Source organism: Zophobas morio, unplaced genomic scaffold (genome assembly GCF_036711695.1).
Source record: "Zophobas morio isolate AGI-343-1 ecotype UQ-CSIRO unplaced genomic scaffold, CSIRO_AGI_Zmor_V1 ptg000023l, whole genome shotgun sequence".
NCBI lineage: Eukaryota > Metazoa > Arthropoda > Insecta > Coleoptera > Tenebrionidae > Zophobas > Zophobas morio.
The window spans coordinates 15,835,937-15,861,765 of NW_026972128.1; the positions used below are offsets into that span (position 1 = coordinate 15,835,937).

Sequence of the window (25,829 nt, forward strand, 5' to 3'; positions counted from 1 at the left end):
GAAATTAAAGAAGCATTTTTTTTCATAGGACGCGTTCCGTCATTACCAAAATTTTAATAGTTAACTCAACAAACTGCATTTTTCTGAATATACCAATTTCTAGAATAGATACGTAAATTTATGAAGCCGCTTTCGTTGTTTTGTAACAATTTTTTTGTAATGATTCATAAAAATAGAATTTTCAGTAAGAACTTGACTTTCAAAAGTTCCAAATCAAAATTTAATATTCATCCCTAAAAGGAAGCGGAATATCTTGTTAAGTAATAATTATTTAGGCATCAAAGGTGAAATCGTATCATAACGTGCTTATCCCCGTAACACCGCTAAGAGAAGTCTCTTAGTCCTGAAAGCAGAAATAAAGTCAAAAATTTATAGGTTATATTATTAGAATTCTCGTTTGGTATTACCAAAACGGTGTTGCAATTTTCCATTCATATTGCGAACAGCAATGCGAAACTTAATTTGCATATTTACAAATAAGATAGTAAGAGATTAACGTCTCTGTTATTTTAATGTTAAACAGAATATCGCTTTTTTAATTAAAAATTGACTTGAATTGAAATTTTCAGCGCTGTTGCCACTTTATTGAGGCTCAAAATATTAACGAGAATGACAAATTTCTAATTTTTTACTGATAAATAGGTAACCATTGATAGCAGTATCGTAGCGTATTGAATAATTTTAAAGTTTATTTGTCTGCGTTATATGCCAGCATGAAAATGTTACTCATCGTTATTTTACTGCAAACATTTAAATCAAATTAGGGAACGATGCATCTGCATCTGATGCATCCAGCGTTGTCTCGTTGACCTTGGAAATCTGTAGCAAGTGTAATAATATTGTGCAATACTGTCTACTGCACTTGCCGCCAACCTACCAGCCTACCACCGCGTCCCGTCAGTCTCCAATTTGTAGTTGTAACGAAGAGTCGAATGTAGCCGCTGTTGTTGTTATCACGCTATTGTTGTTTATTGTGCCATCGTTGTTTATTCTGCCATCGTTGTTTATTCTGCCATCGTTGTTTATTCTGCCATCGTTGTTTATTCTGCCATCGTTGTTACGTAAAAAAAGTGAATTTTATCACAATATGTGTGACTCGGAAGCAGGAAGTTCTGGCCTAGGTCGTTCTAGAGAAAGGTAGGTGAATAATTTTTTTTATTACGCACTTCAATAACAATAATTTCTGGTGATTCTATACTTTGGCTTAAATTGTTGAACAAAACGTGTTGTGCAGATAACGCTAGGGGAGTTCCGGCCACAGTGGTTTGGTGGTCATTTTTTCACTTAGATTTTTATACATTTTAGTTGTGTATCATTAGTCCGATGTATTTGTTGAATGACGACCGCCATTAACCACACAAAGTAATTATAAAAAAAATCAAAAACTTAATTTTAACGCAAAAGTAGTCGTAGAGTCGGGTGGCGTAAAATAAGGGCCTGAATAGAGAATACTTTCATATTTAAAAGTAAATGTATTTCAGTGTGCCATCTTTTTGAATTCAGTTAGAAATACTGTTAAATTATGTGGTTGATCCATATTGGTAATCAAGAAAAAAAGCTCATTTATCAATGACCTCAGACTTGAAAAAAATTACATCTAAAACAACATTAAAGTTCCGTTATCATAAAAATTCAGATATTTATTTCTTAGCGATCTTTCTGTTAGTGTTATTAAATTGATCTTGTTTCAACGTTTTTGCCGTAGCCTGGTATTTTTTTCTTTTTCAAATTTTTAACTTACTATTGCTTTTGTTAAAGTTTAAAAACATATGCTGCCCATAAGGAATACGAAAGTTGAAAAATGTTGTAGATTGTTTTTAGTACTTGCATTTTTATGCTGCTCTTGTAGTGATACAGTTTGATTTCAATCGATAAGCTTCTACGACAAAAACAAAATTTTTCACAAAAATGGCTTTCTAAGAGTAAAACAATAAAAATGCTAATGCTAGTTTGCTAAATTTTTATAAATACATATATGTCTATGTCAGGGTTGGAAAAAATCGGATTAAAAAAAAAATCAAAAATCAATGATTAGTTTTTAAATTACATTTTTTTTGTTTTTTTTAATGTTTTTAATTTTTCTTTGATTTTTTTAGTTTTTCGGTTACCCACAGTAATTCAAACTTCAAAAGTAGTGAGACAAAAATTAAAAGTTATGTAACTAAATTTTAACTTTTAATTATATTTATTCAGTTTTTAAAAGCTATATTTTAGTAGTTGTTGTAATTTTCATTTTCTAGGTATTTTCATACATTCACAAATGCGGCTCTGCCTAGTTTGAATCGTGCCTCTATCGGCAAATGTAAACTGCAGCTGACGAAATAAATACTTTACGTTCCAAGAGTCTAATTCTATTAATTTTGGGAAAGTGTCGTAAAACCATTGTCAGTTTCTTTTATTGAAAGCTTGAAAGGGTCTGCATCCATTGTAGACGTAAACGTAAACATGCCAGATGCTTGTTTTTTGCTATTAATTTACGACACTGCCAAAGTTAGGAGAATTGGATTGTACTTGTAAATTGTAACGGATCTTTCGCCTTCGTGGTGTCCCGGAAAAATCTACGTAAATTGCGGCGGCACTCAGGTAGTACCCTTATTGAATTAAATTGCATTTAAAAGACTGTAACATGCATTATATGCTCGTAATTCAAAAAGAAAATTTAAAAAATCAAGAATGATTTAAATCAATGATTAAAAAAAAAATACTTGGTTTAAATTACGATTTAAATCAAAAAGTCAGGCCAACCCTGGTCTAGGGACAATATCGAGTCTGCAACTTTCGCAAATGATAAAAACTACTTCGCGTCAGTTATACAACAGAACAATAAAATCGGAACGCCCTGCTATCAATTTGAATATATTTTAAGTCCATTGGCTTCAATTAATCAAAAAATTTGTCTAATGTGTTACGCAGTTATTTAACAACACAGTAGAAAAGAGTATATGTTAATAGTGCTAGTAGTGGGAGTAGATTAGAGCTTGGGTAGTTATTAAAATCTAGTTGTATTGGCTTGCTTTCTTTCTTCTTCTAACAGACCTGAATTTTATCGCAAAAATTTCATATCATTATACAGGGTGAGTCACAAAACACGCGGTCATCGATAACTCATAAATTGTTAGAAAAAAAGTCAAGCACCAAAATTTACGATACTTTGAGGGCTGTATGCTAAAATTATTTTTATTTAACTCAGAATCTTCAGTTTATTAGGGTTGGGACACTGCTTGTTTTTTTTTTTTTTTAATGAAACGCCCATATATTTCTACATTTACTAGCCATTTCCTGGTTTTTATAAGCATAATTTATCATTTAAAATCGATTGCGAGGTTGCCACGTTATTCCTTTTTTTTTTAATTCTTTCGACAATGAAAGAGTTATCAAAAAAATCGCAAATTGTGTGTTACAATATTTGGCACTTTGTTGTCGTACCAATTAAATCAAATTTTAAAATACCCATTGTTTAAAAAAGTTCTGATAGTTTAATACAATTTACAAATATGGATATTTATATTTTTCCATTAGCACACAGTGTTTTATTACGATATCTTATTCTAATTTTGTGCTCATTTTTTCAATATGTCAATGTCTCTTAAAAAAGTAAAAAAAAAAACATAGGAACTCTCAACTTTAAATATAGAAAATACTTAACAAATGGGGAAGAAAACAAAAAATAGAATGAGATGCGATAATAAAATACATGATGTTGTATTTGAAAAAATTGGAATATCGTTATTTGAAAATTGTAATACTTATTTTTTTGATAAACATTATGTACATGAAGATTTAATTTTATTTATACCACAACAAAGCGCGTCTTTCCACAAAATCTTGTTACACAAATTTAAAAAATAACCCTGCTGCGATTTTATTTGTGAATACTTTCATTCCCAAAAAAATTGAAGAAAATTGGAATAGCGTGCCAACGTGGCATCGGAATTTCAAAAATAAATTATCATTTCTAATAATTGATGAAACATCAAGGAACGCGCGGTAAATGACTCGCCCTGCGAAATTTGTAATATCTCATTAAAAAGTATTTTGAAAAAACTACGAATAGGTAATAATAAAAAAATTAGAATACTCTGAAAGTGAGGGAAACTCTGGACATGCACATTTAGAAAAGCAGCGATATAGAACAAAAAAATAACAAAAATGATAAGTACATATCAGCATTTTTTTAATTTTGTAATTATTGGATATATTCTTCCCATTAACAGAAGATAAAAAGTACAGTAACGTATTGTTTACGTGAAATTTAGAAATAGTAAGTTCAACATGCATGTTTTGATTTCATTTTAAAATAATTCACTTACAATTTTATGTTATACAAAGTGTCAAACGATAACACAAGCTGCATTATCACGTCAAAACAAACCAACAATTATTAAGAAGTTGGGGCCATAGTTTGCTCCAATCCGAATTAAAATACGCTTTTGAGGATCTATTAACGCAGGGTCAGAAAGAGTACTAACGGCAAAATTGGCAAGGTCGATAACAGCACATTTGCGACCCCAACTTCTTAAGGATGATTTCTTGCTTGATTTGAAGTGATACAGCTTGCGTTAACGTTTGGCAATTCAAACCTGCCATCCTGTATAAAAGTAAAAAATACGCAACTCCTAAAAAAACGGTGTATATTCAAATTGTTCCCTGAAAACAGTTTTTAATTAATCTCTTTGAAGTCACAATTTTTCAACACTAGATTATATTTTGATTAAAGTGCAACACTTCAAGTCAAAGTTTCAGTATTTATTTTTGTCGTAGTTATTGTACGAAATTCTCGAAGGGGGAATGTAAAGATCCGATGTGCAATTTAAAGCATCCCTATAAGTTCTGTCGGGACTTTCAAATGGAGAGATGTCATAGAGAGTACTGTCGATACCTTCATGTGTCCTCAAAAGATGAAATCCAGTACAGAGAAACGCTATATCAAAGCGACACCATGAGGTACGAGACGTTGAGAACATTACAAATTTCGGGCATTTGTCAAGAATTTAAACAATTCGGCAACTGTAAATACGGAAGCAAATGCAAATTTACTCATAGGACAATAGAGGAACAAGAAAATGATAAGTTTATTTGTCCAGTCTGTTTCTCCGAAATAAGCATGACCTCTTGGTGCATTTTGAACCCTTGTATGCATAGTACTTGCGAAGGTTGTTTAAGAGAATTGATTGCACGTGATATGCCTCAATGCCCTGTATGCAGAGGCCAAATAGAGGAGGGAAGTTGTCCACTTTCTTTTATTGGTACTTTTTTTTTTAATTTTTCGTCTTTGACTCCAATTTAATCGATCAGCTTCAGTAGCTCATCGGTTCGATCCGCTGAAATTTTATGTGCTATATGATCTCGTTTTTAGAATTTTAACACCCACTCCCTGCAGAGAGTTCTTAATGAAGAGATGTAGAAGGGTTCAGTGCAAATACCGCCATGAATTTATTATATGTAACAAGATCCAATGTTTGGGCAGTTTAAAGTGCATCATGGTACATAATTTAACTCCGCAGGAAATAGAGCAGGTTGAAAGTGAGGAGATGCCTTTTTCACAAAATATTAATATCGAACTGCGTCGGCTAGCCTATGTTATAACAAATAGTTATAAAGCAGATATCCAGAATCATATGTGTACAAGGGAGCTCACAAGAACAGAAACTTGTATAAGAAAAACATGTGTAGTCTGTAAGCCTCAAGAAAACTATCCGTTGCCCCTCATGAGTATGTTATGACAAAATGTGTTTGACATTTTATTTTTCACTTTTTTTTATTAGGAAAAATTGTATGCCACTCCTGTAGATTGCCATTGTTGCCCAGTAAGTCTTTCTACTTAGTCACATGCGGGCATGTTATTTGTGAACAATGCTTATCTCATGCCAGAGTGGTGGTCTTAGAAGAGGACGACACAGTTTTATATTTCTGCCCTGATCCCTTGTGCGCTTCAATGACTGAAGTCAAAAGATTGCATTGGTAAGTAGTTTCGCTTTTTGCTTTCGTAGAAAATTGTTAGAAATTTAGCTTGTGATCAGTAGTGGAATCTTGGAACTTCATTTGGTACTTATAATTATGTAATTATTCGCTTCAAACAAAAATACTTAACAAGCAGGAAAAACCCGTTTTCCGGTTTCAAAATAGAAACAAAACGGGAATTTTGTTTTCTTGCTTCAAAACAAAAAAATTAAAACACGATATTTCAAAAGTTCGATACACCAATATGTGGCAAGGTGTATCTGGCTCAAAGCAAAAAATTGTCATGTTTTCGCATTTTTTCTTTTTCGTTTCGCCCAAGAAATTTTAGAACCAGTGTTTGTGTTATGGTCTTAACGAGTTCATCACTTATTTTTCAGAAAAAAAAAACGTCTTACCCATCACCTGACATATTCAGAGGGAACTCCTAAAATCTTTCAAATATGGCATAAAACACTCAAAAAAAGGATGCTGGACAATGTTATAATGAGTAGTTCAGGTAACTCATTTCTACTCTTTATAATCAATCTATTTCATGTCAATCTTCTTCTATAGATCTGAATGTTTTGAAATTGGCAAAACAACATTTAGAGGACACAGAATGTTGGCAAGTTGATTTGGTGCGACCAATAGAAGAGATCGTTTTTGAATACGTACCCTGCAGCCGATACGAGATAAGTGACAGCGACGAAGAACCTTTCCAAAGTAATGCTACCGACGAAGAATATGAGCCAACTTCTGAAGTGTCAGAAGAAAGCGATGAAAATGGCGAAACATCTGAGCACACGAAGTCTCAGTTACAGACTTGCAAGAAAAGATTGTTTGAAGGAGGTAGGTATTTCATTAAGTAATTATAATTACGAAATATTCAGGCTTTTTGTAAAAAAAATCCAAAACGTCTTTTTAATGGCCGACTTAGATTTTTTTACTCTTGTCTTAAACTCAGGTTTCTATTTTCTCGGATTCTGATCAATTTTATTAAAATGTCAATTTTTTTTCGTTAGCTTTCTTGCTAACATTTCCAAAGATGCTATAAAAATGATTAGTACCTAACTTAACATAATAAACGTAACTTACATAACACATGTAACACTAATTACCTATACATTATACATATGCTATTTCCAATATACTTTCGTGCATAAACATAAACCAATATTACACATTTTTGAAAACAAACAACTTACACACATCCATCACATATTTTTATTCGTCCATCTGAAAAATCTTTTCTTAACTCAAATGTTAAACTCCAAACCACCAATCGGGTGTTATGTAAGTTGCAAATAAGACTTTTGGCATACCAAAACTTTTTTTTTTAAATAACTAGAAAAATTTTTTCTAGCTATGCCTGATACCTAAATGTAGTATATTTTAATATACAGGGTTAGTATAAAGTCCCGGAACGGGCGAATAACTTTATTTGAAAAGTTTTTTGCTGAAATTTTTTTTGGATATATACCTACAACATTGATTGCATTGATTACAACATACAGGTTTTTTGGCATTTTCTGATGCAGAATAAAAAACTAATTTCAGAAATTATCAACTTGTTTATTTCTAGTGAAACAACATCTGGGTGTTCCATTAAAGTTGCCATGTTTAATTATACATCCAAAGCAAATTTCAGAAAAAAAAACTTTTCAAATAACAAAGTTATTCAAACGTTTCGGGACTTTATACTAACCCTGTATAATTCTCTGGAACAACCCAATAAATAATGTATGCAATGCCATTTGAAAAGTAAGTTACTCTCATCTGTAGAGATTTTTACAACTTACGTTATACCTAATATTAGTCGTTTATAATGTTCTAATAATTTTTCAAATATTTATAGAAGGACAAAGTTCAAGTAGTTCTTCAATGCCCACTACCTCGAACCGCAATGAAGACTTTGACTTGATGTTTACGCCATTGGTTTCGCCTGTTGAAGAATCAAACTGCAGGATTTCCGCTCATTTGACCATTTATATAAAGAAATGTTTCGTTTCAATGAAGATACACACCGTTTTACATGAAGGGCATTACGTTTGTGATGCTTGCAGTGGAGATGACAATACCATCAGCGGATTTTTGTATTCTGGTTTGCCCGCGACAGACCATAAATGTATGTATAGTAACAAAAAAATGCAAATCGAAGTTTAATTTTTGTTGTAGGTAATAAACTTTCCGACAAAAACAGAACACTTGTGCTGCTGTCTAGAAATTTTGGCGAACGTGAAATCCAAGTGAAAGTTCGTTACTGTCTCCCCGTCGGAAAATTAATAGGGGAGGAACTGCCGATTGAAGAGGAACGTAAGTTCATAACACCGTTAATTATGGATTGTGGTTCTTCTGCCCTAGTAAACCCATTAACGTCAAAAACCAAAGGAAAACGCCATTGTTGTTATTTCTGTGAACAGTTTTTTGTTGAAATGTCTTCACATATTCTTCGAAAACACAAAGATCAGGAAGAAGTGAAAAATATTATGACTATGAAAGCTAATAGTGTGGAACGGAATGCTGCGTTACGAGAGATCAGGCGAAAGGGTGATTATAATTTTAACAAAAATGCCACCTGTGAGGAAAAAATTGCTATAAGGAGAGTAGTGACAGGACAAGCCTCCAATTTAATTACTTGCCCAAATTGTTTTGGTGAAATAATGACCAGAAACTTTGCTCGACATGAACGCAAATGTACTGGACGGCCACCAAATAGAAGAAATGTGCTTAAAGAAGCTCGCTTTAAGATTATCCAGAAGGAATTTACAGCGAATTCTTTCAGTCAGAAACTTTTTCTCGCTTTCTTAGAGCCTGTTCAAGTTGGGCTAATTCTACACGAGATATTAGAAGATAAATGTTTGAAACTTGTTGCTGAAAGATATTCCTTAATGCATCGTGGTTCATACAGCGCATTAAAGAACGATCGCCAACATTTGCGTAGAATGGCACGATTGATTTTAGATGTTAAAGACATAAACCCCTCCATTCTGGATTTTGAAGATCTGATACTCTATGGAGGTTATGATGCCTTACTAGAGGGAGTTTTCAATTTGTGTTCACTTGACAAGGAAACAGGCGAGTTTGGAAAGCCAAGTCTGGCAAAAGCTTTACGATCGAGTATTACATTTCTTTTAGACGCACTTAACGTTGATTATTTAACTCATAATCTTCCCACACAATGTGAAGAGCGTGGCCGTTTCGACAATTTCAAAACTCTCCATGATAAAAACTATGGAATCTATGTTGGCAGGTCAGCTGGTCGAACCAGCTTGCAAAGAAAAGCAGCCAAATTACATAATTTACCAAAGGCAAAGGACGTTAAATTATTTTCCACATTGATAGTTTCTGAAGCGGAGCAGGCGTATCAACGGTTACAGGACGGTTTCGATTTCGACACATGGCTAAAATTAGGAAAGGCTGCGTTGGCAAGAGTTATTGTGTACAATAGACGTAGAGTCAGTGAAGTTGCAAGTATGTCGTTGGAATTGTATAACAAAAAAATCGAACTTGATGATGAAATACTTCAATCCCTTCCAATGTATCAACGGGAGTTAGCGAATAAATACAAAGTTATGACTTTGATTGGAAAGCGTCTACATATATTACATGTGCTGTTGGACGAAAATCAATGCAGGTAAATGAGTACTTTGATTTTTCTACTTTTTAAAAGATTTTTGATTGTGTTGTAGGTATCTAGATATGTTTCTCCAATATCGAAAAGAAGCTGGTGTTCCCTATTCAAACAATTACCTTTTTGGTATACCTACGAGAGCGATGTTTATCGATGCTTCAGTTGTTTTAAGAGATTACTCAGAGAAATGTGGTGCTGAAGAACCGCATCTTTTACGTTCCACTTATTTAAGAAAACAAGTCGCAACCCTTTCCCAATTGTTAACAATGAATGACAATGAAATCGGTCAGATTGCAAAATTGATGGGTCATAGTCAGAAAGTCCATGAACAAGTATATCGACAAGACGAACTTTTATTTCAACTAACAGGGTGGGCAAAATTTTTGACTATCGTAGATGGAGAAGAACTCTTTTCATACAGAGGTAAAAGTCTCGACGAAATACTCACTATTGCACAAGATTTACCAGTACCTGAAGAGGATCCGGCGTTAGACGATCATATTACCTCTGAAGAATTATTAGGAGACAATCTCAGTTTGGATTCGTTTGAAACTACCTGTTCAACAGAAAGTACAATCAACAGAATGGAAACGAACCTCATGCAGGAGGTATCAACAGACACTCAAGTCTCACAATCAGGTGTGATAGAATGTTATACTACAGACAATATTACTGAAGTGCCTTCGGATCGTCGAAAGTGTGACAAAGTTACACATACTACACAAGAAGCGCTTTCTGAAAAAGTAGGGGGTACGTATGCTGAAAAGTCTAGAAAATTGTATATCATTGCTGATATTTTTTATAGCGAGAGCCAGTACTGAAGACCGGAGGATTGAAACACCAAAGAAAAAAATATCGAGTCACAGGGGAACTTTGAACACGAAGTCACCAAAATCGCAGAAATCACCAAGAAAAACGACAATCGCGGAGATAAAGCAGAAATTGCAAATAACTCCTGTAAAGAGAAGAGGAAAGAAACCATTCACCTCAGAGCAAATGTCTTTAATGCAGAGACATTTTTCGCAATACATATCCAGGGGTCATTTGGCACCACCGAAGCTGTGTGCAGAATTTGTTGAAACGAACCAGCTCTTCTCTGATCGCAGTGGTCGAGACGTGTACAACTGGATCCAGTATCAGAGAACTAAGCGAAGATGAAACTAGTGGATCAGCTGTCTCTTTTGTTTTTTTTTTGTTTTGTTTACAAGTTGTGATAATTTTTGATATTTTTGTAATTTTAAACACTGACTTTACATGTTAATATTGTATTAAATTTTATAATATAATAAAAAATGTCTTAAATTCACAGCTCGTATTTTTAACTCGAGAGTAAACACAAACGTGCAAGTAATTGCTTTCTGCAAACAGGAATGCAGAATTGCAAAACCGTTGAATTCGAGACTAAATAAACGAAAATATAAAACTTAAGATTTGCATTGCTGTTCTCAAGATGAAAGCTTAATTGTAAAGCCGCTGTGTTCTGTTGTAAGTGTTGCAAATCATTGCGAATGTAGTATGCAACCAACCTTGCTCAATTTTTCGTTTAATTACATGAAAACATATCAATTTCCGAATTTTAAATCAAATAGATTTATTCAAGCTTTCATGTTTACAATATTTTGTATAAATGTTAATTATAATATGATGGTGGAGTTGTCAATGTCCAAGTAGACATCCTGGTAAATTTTTCAACACAGTCAGGATAACACATAAACGTTCCACGGGGCTAGAGAATATTCGGGCCTAAGAGACTAGCTGAGACACACACAAATTGTGTTATGCCATTTCTGACTTACCAACTTCATCGCCATCTGAATATGAGTAGAATCACTATAAAGCCATTAAACTCTTAGGCCGGTGTACCCCCTTCGCCTGCTAAGATGTGTAATAATGGCACGGGCCTAGAGCGTTGTATATCGTCATGGCTATTATTATTATTATTATTTGATAATATAGAGTAGAGTTCCTTTGGAACTATATAACTCAATAGAATATCAATGTGTCTTGTATTACCATTGAAAGAACTCATCAATGCGATTCTTAAACAAATTAACATTTTCCACATCTATTATTTCCGTAGGTAACCTGTTCCAACTTTTTATTACACGAACCGGAAAAAAGTTTTTCATAATGTCGGTTTTAAATTTTGGTACGGACAGTGACAAACTATGCCCTCTTAATCTTTGGGATCCTCTAATCTGAAAAATTTGGTGACCTTCCTTTCCAAGTTTCAAGATTTTAAATGTATGTATCAAGTCCCCTCTTAGTCTACGATCTGAAAGTGTTATCAATTTCATATGTTTTAGACGTGTGTTATAATTGGGTCTTCTAGCGCCAAAGCACCATCTAGTAAACTTACGTTGCACTTTTTCATAAGTTTCAAGATCCTGAATTCTATTTGGGTACCAAACAACATTCGCAAATTCTAAAATTGGGCGAACATATGTTTTAAAAATCTTTGCCATTAAAGAAATATTCTTTTTTGAAAACGTTTTATATAAGGTGTACATTCTTAAATTAGCTTTTTTTACTTGTTTTATTATGTGATTTGTCCATGTTAGATTTCTGTGAATTTGAACTCCTAAATCATTATGTTCTGTGACTCTCGATAGACATTCACCTTGTATTTGATAATTTATGTTCGATTTATCCTTACCAATGCGAAGGACTTTACATTTAGATTTATTGAGTGGAATACCCCATTGTTGTCCCCAGTCAAAGATAACGTTAATATCATTTTGTAAAACAGATGCATTAGAAATATGATTGTACACTTTGATATCATCGGCATACATTGCACAGGAGGAAGTTATTGACTTAGGTATATCGGCTGTGTAGAGAAGAAATAACTTGGGCCCTAAGACAGAACCTTGTGGTACTCCACTTAATACATCGAATATATCACTGAAACCATTTCCAACTCTAACAAAAAATTTTCTGTTCGAAAGAAAGCATTCTATCCATCTTAATAAATTTCCACTAATACCATAAGAATTTAATTTCATTAGTAGTAACTTTAAAGGCACTTTATCGAATGCCTTTGAAAAATCTAAGTAGACAACATCAACAGTTTCAGAGTTATCTAAAGCTTTCGACCAATCGTTAATGCAAGTTAACAGATTTTGCTCAACAGATCTACCTTTAAGAAACCCAAATTGTTGCCTAGGAATTAATTCATATTTTTGCAGATAGAGATCTAGCTGATCAACTATTATGCTTTCCATAATTTTAACTACTGGAGATGTGAGACTAATCGGTCTATAGTTTTTAACATCAAACCTATTACCACTTTTATAAATGGGCCGTATAAGAGCGATTTTCCAGTCGTTTGGTAGAATTGACATTTTATAGGACTGATCCATTATAATGTGTAAAGGAATTGCAAGTAATTGACTGCAGTGTTTAAATACAGCTGGGGATATCATGTCTGGTCCAGGACAAGATGTTGGTTTAATCAACTCTAACTTTTTAGCGATCATATTAATCTCAAATGTGATATCAGAAAGGGTTCCATCTGTATGACTTTTAATAGGTAACGGTGGTTTATGACTGATATTGTTATATGATTCTGAGAAAAATTTTGCCAACAAATTTGCAGTTTCATTATCACTCATGGTTTTAGAGTTATCTGGACGATTTAACCTCAATTCCTTTGTTACCGACGACAATGCGCGTTTTATATATTTGAATACTACCTTAGGATTCTCGCTACTTACAATACTTTCTTCATAGTTATTTCTAGCTTTCTTGATTTCTTTGATTAGTGTGTTCGAAAAAATCCTGTGTGATATGTAATCTTCTGCTAATTTAGTCCTTCTGTATTTTTGCCACATTGCTTTCTTGCGTTTTATTAAATTAAATATGTAACTATTTATCCAAGGTTTTGACGGGTTTGATATGTACGTTTTATAATTCGAACACTCCATCTGTAGACTGAGTAAAGTTGCACAAAATGTTTGCCAGTTTTCTTCAACTGCATTTGAGGTAAGCTTGGTTTTCCAATCAATTTCAGCTAATAGTTTATTGATTTTATTGAAGTCGAGAAATGTTTTCCTGACTATCGTTCTCTTTGGCATAACATTTATACCACTCTGAACATTGAATGTAAGCAATGCATGATCCGATTTACCTATTGGTGGAAGATATTGCAAATCAGTGGCTAAATTGTCATTCGAAACAAAAATCAGATCTAAAAGGCTAGGATTTTGACCACTACGAAAACGAGTAAATTCTTCAACTATTTGAACGGCGTGAGTGTTTGATAAGAAATCAATTAAAGGTAGACAAGAAGCAGGTACATGTAAATCGTAGCTCAGTGGCCAAGAGATTTCAGAGAAATTAAAATCACCGGTAATAACAATATTGTCATATTTTTGAAACAGATCTGTGAGAAAAATGAAAAGTTCTTGGTCGTTTTCAAAGGAGGTGCTAGAGGGACGGTAAATGCACCCAAAAACAAATATAAAACTTTTAAATGTTATTAACAGGAACAAACATTCCGTTCCACGCAAAGCATTGGGGATAATGTCAACAGTGTACTGTAAAAAAATATTATTATTTAAATAAATACAAACCCCTCCACCTCTCGAATGAACTCTATCATGCCTATAAATTTTATACCCCGGAATATTAACAAGTGAGTCACTATGACTATCATTTAACCATGTTTCCGATACCGCCACAACATTTGGTTTATAAAAATGAACTATAGCTACTAATTCATCGAATTTTGCCAGTAAACTATCTAGATTTGTATAACAGCAACACCAGTTCTGAATCACGGATGTTATAGAAGAGTATGGCTCTAAAGAAAGATTGCATCTATTCATCAAGGACAATTCTGGTTGCTATTGTTTCAAAAGCAGGCTCTTTTTAAATTTTTCAACCTCACGCAAATATACAGGACACGATAAATCCCAAGCTCCATGATTTGCATCTAATAACTCCTTATCATTATTTATAGCTTTCATACAGTTTACGCATTTAAGATATTCAGCTTTGCAATCTGAATGAGAGTGATCTAACTTTTCCGAGACACCACATTTAGGACACGATTTCTGATTAGAACAATGTTTAGAAGAATGGTGGAACCCGTTACAGTTGTAACAACGCATTATTTCGACAGCATCAAAAATATAACAATGATCGTACCCTATGAATAAATCTCCAACCTTAATAAGAGTGTCATAAGAATTTTTGTCCAACTGGATTAATGCTTGGTAGACTTTGGGGTTTTTCTTAGTAGGAAAGGATTTTATTAAAGAGCAATCAATACTCAGGTTGATACTGGTGCAGTTATTACGTACAGCATGTTCAATATACTCAATTATTTCTTCAGCATTATACATTTCAGTCATTCCAACAATTTTGATACGAGGCTGAACACCTTTAACTTCCTTTATATCGTAATTCTCGGACAGTTTATCAGAAGCCAACTTTTTAAAACGCAAATTCTCTTCCTTCGAAGAGAAACCTAATAAAATGCCACCATTTTTTACGTTTTTAACTTTGGAGACTTTTAAATTTGAATCAACCGTATTAATGTTTCTATTAATATCCATCTTGGTTTTGGTAGTCGATTGCTCCGTATTTTTAGGTTTTACAATTACTGCTGGCTGAGTTTTATTTTTTATAATTTCAGAATATTTTGGTGCCTCTTGAGCCGGTGCAGATAATTTCGATTCAGCGACTTTTAAAAAATTTGTCTTTAAATCCGCAAAAACAGTGTTCAGGTTATCGAGCATTTCAGTATACTTTTGCTCTAAGAGATTGTGAAGACTAGGCTGATCAATAGAAAAACATTTTTTGTTACAGTCGGCACATTTCCACGATAATCCGGGAATAGATATAAGATGTTCATATACATCATCGGAAATGTTAACACAGGAAATGTGATAACGTCTGTTACAAACACCCGCGCATTGTACAGAAAAATCAGATTCATTAATTGCTCCTAAGCAGTAACCACAAGGGGTCAACATTTTAAAGGTGCTGTTTTCACACCTTTCCTTTACAAGGTGTCAGAGCGAGAAAGATTTTTAACTAAATGTATCTAAAGTTTCTTAGTAATTCGCCTTGGCTACACAGTACACGGTGACACAGTTCCCGCCGGCCGAAAGCCGACCGACGAGCGATAATTTCCTTATCACCAACAAAAACGACAATGCTATATAAAGATAAATACGCATTAATTAAATAAATCAATTCAAGAAATTTAGCAGTGATTTAAAGAGTTAAAAATATTATCAAATGATGCACCGCTATTAACTTAACAAATCGATATAACATTTGCTAATTAAAATTTCAATGAACTCACCGTAACACACGAAAATTCGCAGAGAGATGTACACGCCACGAATAAACGAAACGTTTTTTTTTTGTTTCTTCAGAAACGTCACTTTTGAAGTGTTTTCTTGTACTTTTAAGCCAATCAGATACCCAACGGGCTCGGAAAGTGCAACGAAACCATCAAATTTTAGCTAGAAACTGTATTTTTGTCGATTTTTATTGAATTTGAACTATATTTCAACGTTTTTTGATGGTTCTGAGCCACCAAACACACTTAAAGCATGCAGAATCGACTCAGAATAGGAAAAGGAGACGTTTAGGTCAATTTTATGCATTCTGGCGTTCGTAGATACAAGAAAACTGTTAAAATTCTTCAGAAACGTCACTTTTGAAGTGTTTTCTTGTACTTTTAAGCCAATCAGATACCCTACGGGCTCGGAAAGTGCAACGAAACCATAAAATTTTAGCTAGAAACTGTATTTTTGTCGATTTTTATTGAATTTGAACTATATTTCAACGTTTTTTGATGGTTCTGAGCCACCAAACACACTTAAAGCATGCAGAATCGACTCAGAATAGGAAAAGGAGACGTTTAGGTCAATTTTATGCATTCTGGCGTTCGTAGATACAAGAAAACTGTTAAAATTCTTCAGAAACGTCACTTTTGAAGTGTTTTCTTGTACTTTTAAGCCAATCAGATACCCAACGGGCTCGGAAAGTGCAACGAAACCATCAAATTTTAGCTAGAAACTGTATTTTTGTCGATTTTTATTGAATTTGAACTATATTTCAACGTTTTTTGATGGTTCTGAGCCACCAAACACACTTAAAGCATGCAGAATCGACTCAGAATAGGAAAAGGAGACGTTTAGGTCACTTTTATGCATTCTGGCGTTCGTAGATACAAGAAAACTGTTAAAATTCTTCAGAAACGTCACTTTTGAAGTGTTTTCTTGTACTTTTAAGCCAATCAGATACCCAACGGGCTCGGAAAGTGCAACGAAACCATCAAATTTTAGCTAGAAACTGTATTTTTGTCGATTTTTATTGAATTTGAACTATATTTCAACGTTTTTTGATGGTTCTGAGCCACCAAACACACTTAAAGCATGCAGAATCGACTCAGAATAGGAAAAGGAGACGTTTAGGTCAATTTTATGCATTCTGGCGTTCGTAGATACAAGAAAACTGTTAAAATTCTTCAGAAACGTCACTTTTGAAGTGTTTTCTTGTACTTTTAAGCCAATCAGATACCCTACGGGCTCGGAAAGTGCAACGAAACCATCAAATTTTAGCTAGAAACTGTATTTTTGTCGATTTTTATTGAATTTGAACTATATTTCAACGTTTTTTGATGGTTCTGAGCCACCAAACACACTTAAAGCATGCAGAATCGACTCAGAATAGGAAAAGGAGACGTTTAGGTCAATTTTATGCATTCTGGTGTTCGTAGATACAAGAAAACTGTTAAAATTCTTAAGAAACGTCACTTTTGAAGTGTTTTCTTGTACTATTAAGCCAATCAGATACCCTACGGGCTCGGAAAGTGCAACGAAACCATCAAATTTTAGCTAGAAACTGTATTTTTGTCGATTTTTATTGAATTTGAACTATATTTCAACGTTTTTTGATGGTTCTGAGCCACCAAACACACTTAAAGCATGCAGAATCGACTCAGAATAGGAAAAGGAGACGTTTAGGTCAATTTTATGCATTCTGGCGTTCGTAGATACAAGAAAACTGTTAAAATTCTTCAGAAACGTCACTTTTGAAGTGTTTTCTTGTACTTTTAAGCCAATCAGATACCCTACGGGCTCGGAAAGTGCAACGAAACCATCAAATTTTAGCTAGAAACTGTATTTTTGTCGATTTTTATTGAATTTGAACTATATTTCAACGTTTTTTGATGGTTCTGAGCCACCAAACACACTTAAAGCATGCAGAATCGACTCAGAATAGGAAAAGGAAACGTTTAGGTCAATTTTATGCATTCTGGCGTTCGTAGATACAAGAAAACTGTTAAAATTCTTCAGAAACGTCACTTTTGAAGTGTTTTCTTGTACTTTTAAGCCAATCAGATACCCAACGGGCTCGGAAAGTGCAACGAAACCATCAAATTTTAGCTAGAAACTGTATTTTTGTCGATTTTTATTGAATTTGAACTATATTTCAACGTTTTTTGATGGTTCTGAGCCACCAAACACACTTAAAGCATGCAGAATCGACTCAGAATAGGAAAAGGAGACGTTTAGGTCAATTTTATGCATTCTGGCGTTCGTAGATACAAGAAAACTGTTAAAATTCTTCAGAAACGTCACTTTTGAAGTGTTTTCTTGTACTTTTAAGCCAATCAGATACCCTACGGGCTCGGAAAGTGCAACGAAACCATCAAATTTTAGCTAGAAACTGTATTTTTGTCGATTTTTATTGAATTTGAACAATATTTCAACGTTTTTTGATGGTTCTGAGCCACCAAACACACTTAAAGCATGCAGAATCGACTCAGAATAGGAAAAGGAGACGTTTAGGTCAATTTTATGCATTCTGGCGTTCGTAGATACAAGAAAACTGTCAAAATTCTTCAGAAACGTCACTTTTGAAGTGTTTTCTTGTACTTTTAAGCCAATCAGATACCCTACGGGCTCGGAAAGTGCAACGAAACCATCAAATTTTAGCTAGAAACTGTATTTTTGTCGATTTTTATTGAATTTGAACTATATTTCAACGTTTTTTGATGGTTCTGAGCCACCAAACACACTTAAAGCATGCAGAATCGACTCAGAATAGGAAAAGGAGACGTTTAGGTCAATTTTATGCATTCTGGCGTTCGTAGATACAAGAAAACTGTTAAAATTCTTCAGAAACGTCACTTTTGAAGTGTTTTCTTGTACTTTTAAGCCAATCAGATACCCTACGGGCTCGGAAAGTGCAACGAAACCATCAAATTTTAGCTAGAAACTGTATTTTTGTCGATTTTTATTGAATTTGAACTATATTTCAACGTTTTTTGATGGTTCTGAGCCACCAAACACACTTAAAGCATGCAGAATCGACTCAGAATAGGAAAAGGAGACGTTTAGGTCAATTTTATGCATTCTGGCGTTCGTAGATACAAGAAAACTGTTAAAATTCTTCAGAAACGTCACTTTTGAAGTGTTTTCTTGTACTTTTAAGCCAATCAGATACCCTACGGGCTCGGAAAGTGCAACGAAACCATCAAATTTTAGCTAGAAACTGTATTTTTGTCGATTTTTATTGAATTTGAACTATATTTCAACGTTTTTTGATGGTTCTGAGCCACCAAACACACTTAAAGCATGCAGAATCGACTCAGAATAGGAAAAGGAGACGTTTAGGTCAATTTTATGCATTCTGGCGTTCGTAGATACAAGAAAACTGTTAAAATTCTTCAGAAACGTCACTTTTGAAGTGTTTTCTTGTACTTTTAAGCCAATCAGATACCCTACGGGCTCGGAAAGTGCAACGAAACCATCAAATTTTAGCTAGAAACTGTATTTTTGTCGATTTTTATTGAATTTGAACTATATTTCAACGTTTTTTGATGGTTCTGAGCCACCAAACACACTTAAAGCATGCAGAATCGACTCAGAATAGGAAAAGGAGACGTTTAGGTCAATTTTATGCATTCTGGCGTTCGTAGATACAAGAAAACTGTTAAAATTCTTCAGAAACGTCACTTTTGAAGTGTTTTCTTGTACTTTTAAGCCAATCAGATACCCAACGGGCTCGGAAAGTGCAACGAAACCATCAAATTTTAGCTAGAAACTGTATTTTTGTCGATTTTTATTGAATTTGAACTATATTTCAACGTTTTTTGATGGTTCTGAGCCACCAAACACACTTAAAGCATGCAGAATCGACTCAGAATAGGAAAAGGAGACGTTTAGGTCAATTTTATGCATTCTGGCGTTCGTAGATACAAGAAAACTGTTAAAATTCTTCAGAAACGTCACTTTTGAAGTGTTTTCTTGTACTTTTAAGCCAATCAGATACCCTACGGGCTCGGAAAGTGCAACGAAACCATCAAATTTTAGCTAGAAACTGTATTTTTGTCGATTTTTATTGAGTTTGAACTATATTTCAACGTTTTTTGATGGTTCTGAGCCACCAAACACACTTAAAGCATGCAGAATCGACTCAGAATAGGAAAAGGAGACGTTTAGGTCAATTTTATGCATTCTGGCGTTCGTAGATACAAGAAAACTGTTAAAATTCTTCAGAAACGTCACTTTTGAAGTCTTTTCTTGTACTTTTAAGCCAATCAGATACCCTACGGGCTCGGAAAGTGCAACGAAACCATCAAATTTTAGCTAGAAACTGTATTTTTGTCGATTTTTATTGAATTTGAACTATATTTCAACGTTTTTTGATGGTTCTGAGCCACCAAACACACTTAAAGCATGCAGAATCGACTCAGAATAGGAAAAGGAGACGTTTAGGTCAATTTTATGCATTCTCGCGTTCGTAGATACAAGAAAACTGTTAAAATTCTTCAGAAACGTCACTTTTGAAGTGTTTTCTTGTACTTTTAAGCCAATCAGATACCCTACGGGCTCGGAAAGTGCAACGAAACCATCAAATTTTAGCTAGAAACTGTATTTTTGTCGATTTTTATTGAATTTGAACTGTATTTCAACGTTTTTTGATGGTTCTGAGCCACCAAACACACTTAAAGCATGCAGAATCGACTCAGAATAGGAAAAGGAGACGTTTAGGTCAATTTTATGCATTCTGGCGTTCGTAGATACAAGAAAACTGTTAAAATTCTTCAGAAACGTCACTTTTGAAGTGTTTTCTTGTACTTTTAAGCCAATCAGATACCCAACGGGCTCGGAAAGTGCAACGAAACCATCAAATTTTAGCTAGAAACTGTATTTTTGTCGATTTTTATTGAATTTGAACTATATTTCAACGTTTTTTGATGGTTCTGAGCCACCAAACACACTTAAAGCATGCAGAATCGACTCAGAATAGGAAAAGGAGACGTTTAGGTCAATTTTATGCATTCTGGCGTTCGTAGATACAAGAAAACTGTTAAAATTCTTCAGAAACGTCACTTTTGAAGTGTTTTCTTGTACTTTTAAGCCAATCAGATACCCAACGGGCTCGGAAAGTGCAACGAAACCATCAAATTTTAGCTAGAAACTGTATTTTTGTCGATTTTTATTGAATTTGAACTATATTTCAACGTTTTTTGATGGTTCTGAGCCACCAAACACACTTAAAGCATGCAGAATCGACTCAGAATAGGAAAAGGAGACGTTTAGGTCAATTTTATGCATTCTGGCGTTCGTAGATACAAGAAAACTGTTAAAATTCTTCAGAAACGTCACTTTTGAAGTGTTTTCTTGTACTTTTAAGCCAATCAGATACCCTACGGGCTCGGAAAGTGCAACGAAACCATCAAATTTTAGCTAGAAACTGTATTTTTGTCGATTTTTATTGAATTTGAACTATATTTCAACGTTTTTTGATGGTTCTGAGCCACCAAACACACTTAAAGCATGCAGAATCGACTCAGAATAGGAAAAGGAGACGTTTAGGTCAATTTTATGCATTCTGGCGTTCGTAGATACAAGAAAACTGTTAAAATTCTTCAGAAACGTCACTTTTGAAGTGTTTTCTTGTACTTTTAAGCCAATCAGATACCCAACGGGCTCGGAAAGTGCAACGAAACCATCAAATTTTAGCTAGAAACTGTATTTTTGTCGATTTTTATTGAATTTGAACTATATTTCAACGTTTTTTGATGGTTCTGAGCCACCAAACACACTTAAAGCATGCAGAATCGACTCAGAATAGGAAAAGGAGACGTTTAGGTCAATTTTATGCATTCTGGCGTTCGTAGATACAAGAAAACTGTTAAAATTCTTCAGAAACGTCACTTTTGAAGTGTTTTCTTGTACTTTTAAGCCAATCAGATACCCTACGGGCTCGGAAAGTGCAACGAAACCATCAAATTTTAGCTAGAAACTGTATTTTTGTCGATTTTTATTGAATTTGAACTATATTTCAACGTTTTTTGATGGTTCTGAGCCACCAAACACACTTAAAGCATGCAGAATCGACTCAGAATAGGAAAAGGAGACGTTTAGGTCAATTTTATGCATTCTGGCGTTCGTAGATACAAGAAAACTGTTAAAATTCTTCAGAAACGTCACTTTTGAAGTGTTTTCTTGTACTTTTAAGCCAATCAGATACCCTACGGGCTCGGAAAGTGCAACGAAACCATCAAATTTTAGCTAGAAACTGTATTTTTGTCGATTTTTATTGAATTTGAACTATTTTTCAACGTTTTTTGATGGTTCTGAGCCACCAAACACACTTAAAGCATGCAGAATCGACTCAGAATAGGAAAATATAGTTCAAATTCAATAAAAAGCGACAAAAATACAGTTTCTAGCTAAAATTTGATGGTTTCGTTGCACTTTCCGAGCCCGTAGGGTATCTGATTGGCTTAAAAGTACAAGAAAACACTTCAAAAGTGACGTTTCTGAAGAATTTTAACAGTTTTCTTGTATCTACGAACGCCAGAATGCATAAAATTGACCTAAACGTCTCCTTTTCCTATTCTGAGTCGATTCTGCATGCTTTAAGTGTGTTTGGTGGCTCCGAACCATCAAAAAACGTTGAAATATAGTTCAAATTCAATAAAAATCGACAAAAATACAGTTTCTAGCTAAAATTTGATGGTTTCGTTGCACTTTCCGAGCCCGTAGGGTATCTGATTGGCTTAAAAGTACAAGAAAACATTTCAAAAGTGACGTTTCTGAAGAATTTTAACAGTTTTCTTGTATCTACGAACGCCAGAATGCATAAAATTGACCTAAACGTCTCCTTTTCCTATTCTGAGTCGATTCTGCATGCTTTAAGTGTGTTTGGTGGCTCAGAACCATCAAAAAACGTTGAAATATAGTTCAAATTCAATAAAAATCGACAAAAATACAGTTTCTAGCTAAAATTTGATGGTTTCGTTGCACTTTCCGAGCCCGTTGGGTATCTGATTGGCTTAAAAGTACAAGAAAACACTTCAAAAGTGACGTTTCTGAAGAATTTTAACAGTTTTCTTGTATCTACGAACGCCAGAATGCATAAAATTGACCTAAACGTCTCCTTTTCCTATTCTGAGTCGATTCTGCATGCTTTAAGTGTGTTTGGTGGCTCAGAACCATCAAAAAACGTTGAAATATAGTTCAAATTCAATAAAAATCGACAAAAATACAGTTTCTAGCTAAAATTTGATGGTTTCGTTGCACTTTCCGAGCCCGTAGGGTATCTGATTGGCTTAAAAGTACAAGAAAACACTTCAAAAGTGACGTTTCTGAAGAATTTTAACAGTTTTCTTGTATCTACGAACGCCAGAATGCATAAAATTGACCTAAACGTCTCCTTTTCCTATTCTGAGTCGATTCTGCATGCTTTAAGTGTGTTTGGTGGCTCAGAACCATCAAAAAACGTTGAAATATAGTTCAAATTCAATAAAAATCGACAAAAATACAGTTTCTAACTAAAATTTGATGGTTTCGTTGCACTTTCCGACCCCGTAGGGTATCTGATTGGCTTAAAAGTACAAGAAAACACTTCAAAAGTGACGTTTCTGAAGAATTTTAACAGTTTTCTTGTATCTACGAACGCCAGAATGCATAAAATTGACCTAAACGTCTCCTTTTCCTATTCTGAGTCGATTCTGCATGCTTTAAGTGTGTTTGGTGGCTCAGAACCATCAAAAAACGTTGAAATATAGTTCAAATTCAATAAAAATCGACAAAAATACAGTTTCTAGCTAAAATTTTATGGTTTCGTTGCACTTTCCGAGCCCGTAGGGTTTCTGATTGGCTTAAAAGTACAAGAAAACACTTCAAAAGTGACGTTTCTGAAGAATTTTAACAGTTTTCTTGTATCTACGAACGCCAGAATGCATAAAATTGACCTAAACGTCTCCTTTTCCTATTCTGAGTCGATTCTGCATGCTTTAAGTGTGTTTGGTGGCTCAGAACCATCAAAAAACGTTGAAATATAGTTCAAATTCAATAAAAATCGACAAAAATACAGTTTCTAGCTAAAATTTGATGGTTTCGTTGCACTTTCCGAGCCCGTAGGGTATCTGATTGGCTTAAAAGTACAAGAAAACACTTCAAAAGTGACGTTTCTGAAGAATTTTAACAGTTTTCTTGTATCTACGAACGCCAGAATGCATAAAATTGACCTAAACGTCTCCTTTTCCTATTCTGAGTCGATTCTGCATGCTTTAAGTGTGTTTGATGGCTCAGAACCATCAAAAAACGTTGAAATATAGTTCAAATTCAATAAAAATCGACAAAAATACAGTTTCTAGCTAAAATTTGATGGTTTCGTTGCACTTTCCGAGCCCGTAGGGTATCTGATTGGCTTAAAAGTACAAGAAAACACTTCAAAAGTGACGTTTCTGAAGAATTTTAACAGTTTTCTTGTATCTACGAACGCCAGAATGCATAAAATTGACCTAAACGTCTCCTTTTCCTATTCTGAGTCGATTCTGCATGCTTTAAGTGTGTTTGGTGGCTCAGAACCATCAAAAAACGTTGAAATATAGTTCAAATTCAATAAAAATCGACAAAAATACAGTTTCTAGCTAAAATTTGATGGTTTCGTTGCACTTTCCGAGCCCGTAGGGTATCTGATTGGCTTAAAAGTACAAGAAAACACTTCAAAAGTGACGTTTCTGAAGAATTTTAACAGTTTTCTTGTATCTACGAACGCCAGAATGCATAAAATTGACCTAAACGTCTCCTTTTCCTATTCTGAGTCGATTCTGCATGCTTTAAGTGTGTTTGGTGGCTCAGAACCATCAAAAAACGTTGAAATATAGTTCAAATTCAATAAAAATCGACAAAAATACAGTTTCTAGCTAAAATTTGATGGTTTCGTTGCACTTTCCGAGCCCGTAGGGTATCTGATTGGCTTAAAAGTACAAGAAAACACTTCAAAAGTGACGTTTCTGAAGAATTTTAACAGTTTTCTTGTATCTACGAACGCCAGAATGCATAAAATTGACCTAAACGTCTCCTTTTCCTATTCTGAGTCGATTCTGCATGCTTTAAGTGTGTTTGGTGGCTCAGAACCATCAAAAAACGTTGAAATATAGTTCAAATTCAATAAAAATCGACAAAAATACAGTTTCTAGCTAAAATTTGATGGTTTCGTTGCACTTTCCGAGCCCGTAGGGTATCTGATTGGCTTAAAAGTACAAGAAAACACTTCAAAAGTGACGTTTCTGAAGAATTTTAACAGTTTTCTTGTATCTACGAACGCCAGAATGCATAAAATTGACCTAAACGTCTCCTTTTCCTATTCTGAGTCGATTCTGCATGCTTTAAGTGTGTTTGGTGGCTCAGAACCATCAAAAAACGTTGAAATATAGTTCAAATTCAATTAAAATCGACAAAAATACAGTTTCTAGCTAAAATTTGATGGTTTCGTTGCACTTTCCGAGCCCGTAGGGTATCTGATTGGCTTAAAAGTACAAGAAAACACTTCAAAAGTGACGTTTCTGAAGAATTTTTAACAGTTTTCTTGTATCTACGAACGCCAGAATGCATAAAATTGACCTAAACGTCTCCTTTTTCCTATTCTGAGTCGATTCTGCATGCTTTAAGTGTGTTTGGTGGCTCAGAACCATCAAAAAACGTTGAAATATAGTTCAAATTCAATAAAAATCGACAAAAATACAGTTTCTAGCTAAAATTTGATGGTTTCGTTGCACTTTCCGAGCCCGTAGGGTATCTGATTGGCTTAAAAGTACAAGAAAACACTTCAAAAGTGACGTTTCTGAAGAATTTTAACAGTTTTCTTGTATCTACGAACGCCAGAATGCATAAAATTGACCTAAACGTCTCCTTTTCCTATTCTGAGTCGATTCTGTATGCTTTAAGTGTGTTTGGTGGCTCAGAACCATCAAAAAACTTTGAAA

The 25,829-nt window shown here is 34.2% G+C and overlaps 1 protein-coding gene and 1 long non-coding RNA gene across 5 annotated transcripts; one reads left to right on the forward strand and one right to left on the reverse strand.

The window, feature by feature from the left end:
- The first annotated feature begins 830 nt into the window (after positions 1-830).
- Positions 831-10,877, forward strand: LOC135134743 (uncharacterized). 4 transcript variants are annotated; one of them, XM_064063554.1, is made up of 10 exons: positions 831-1,137; positions 4,762-5,712; positions 5,766-5,961; positions 6,339-6,457; positions 6,514-6,789; positions 7,796-8,065; positions 8,116-9,015; positions 9,076-9,574; positions 9,630-10,321; positions 10,377-10,877. In XM_064063554.1, exons 4-10 carry the CDS (start codon positions 6,427-6,429, stop codon positions 10,727-10,729), a joined length of 3,021 nt encoding a protein of 1,006 aa, XP_063919624.1. In that variant the 5' UTR covers positions 831-1,137; positions 4,762-5,712; positions 5,766-5,961; positions 6,339-6,426; the 3' UTR covers positions 10,730-10,877. The 4 variants fall into 4 exon arrangements, with proteins under 4 accessions (XP_063919624.1, XP_063919622.1, XP_063919621.1 ...); XM_064063552.1 differs by having other exon boundaries at positions 834-1,137; positions 4,762-5,246; positions 5,357-5,712; positions 8,116-9,574; XM_064063551.1 differs by having other exon boundaries at positions 834-1,137; positions 8,116-9,574.
- A 260-nt stretch (positions 10,878-11,137) lies between these two features.
- LOC135134746 (uncharacterized) lies at positions 11,138-11,501 on the reverse strand. Its single transcript, XR_010281372.1, has 2 exons — positions 11,368-11,501; positions 11,138-11,314 (listed from the first exon to the last, which is right to left on the reverse strand). It is a non-coding gene; the product is annotated as an uncharacterized LOC135134746 (long non-coding RNA).
- Between the last annotated feature and the right edge of the window lie 14,328 nt (positions 11,502-25,829).

Excerpts from the sequence above, each read along its gene's own strand:
- LOC135134743 (XM_064063551.1), top strand. The coding sequence starts at position 6,427 with ATGCTGGACAATGTTATAATGAGTAGTTCAG. Across the intron at positions 6,790-7,795 it reads GAAAAGATTGTTTGAAGGAG|AAGGACAAAGTTCAAGTAGT; the intron begins GTAGGTATTTCA and ends AAATATTTATAG. Across the intron at positions 9,575-9,629 it reads TTGGACGAAAATCAATGCAG|GTATCTAGATATGTTTCTCC; the intron begins GTAAATGAGTAC and ends ATTGTGTTGTAG.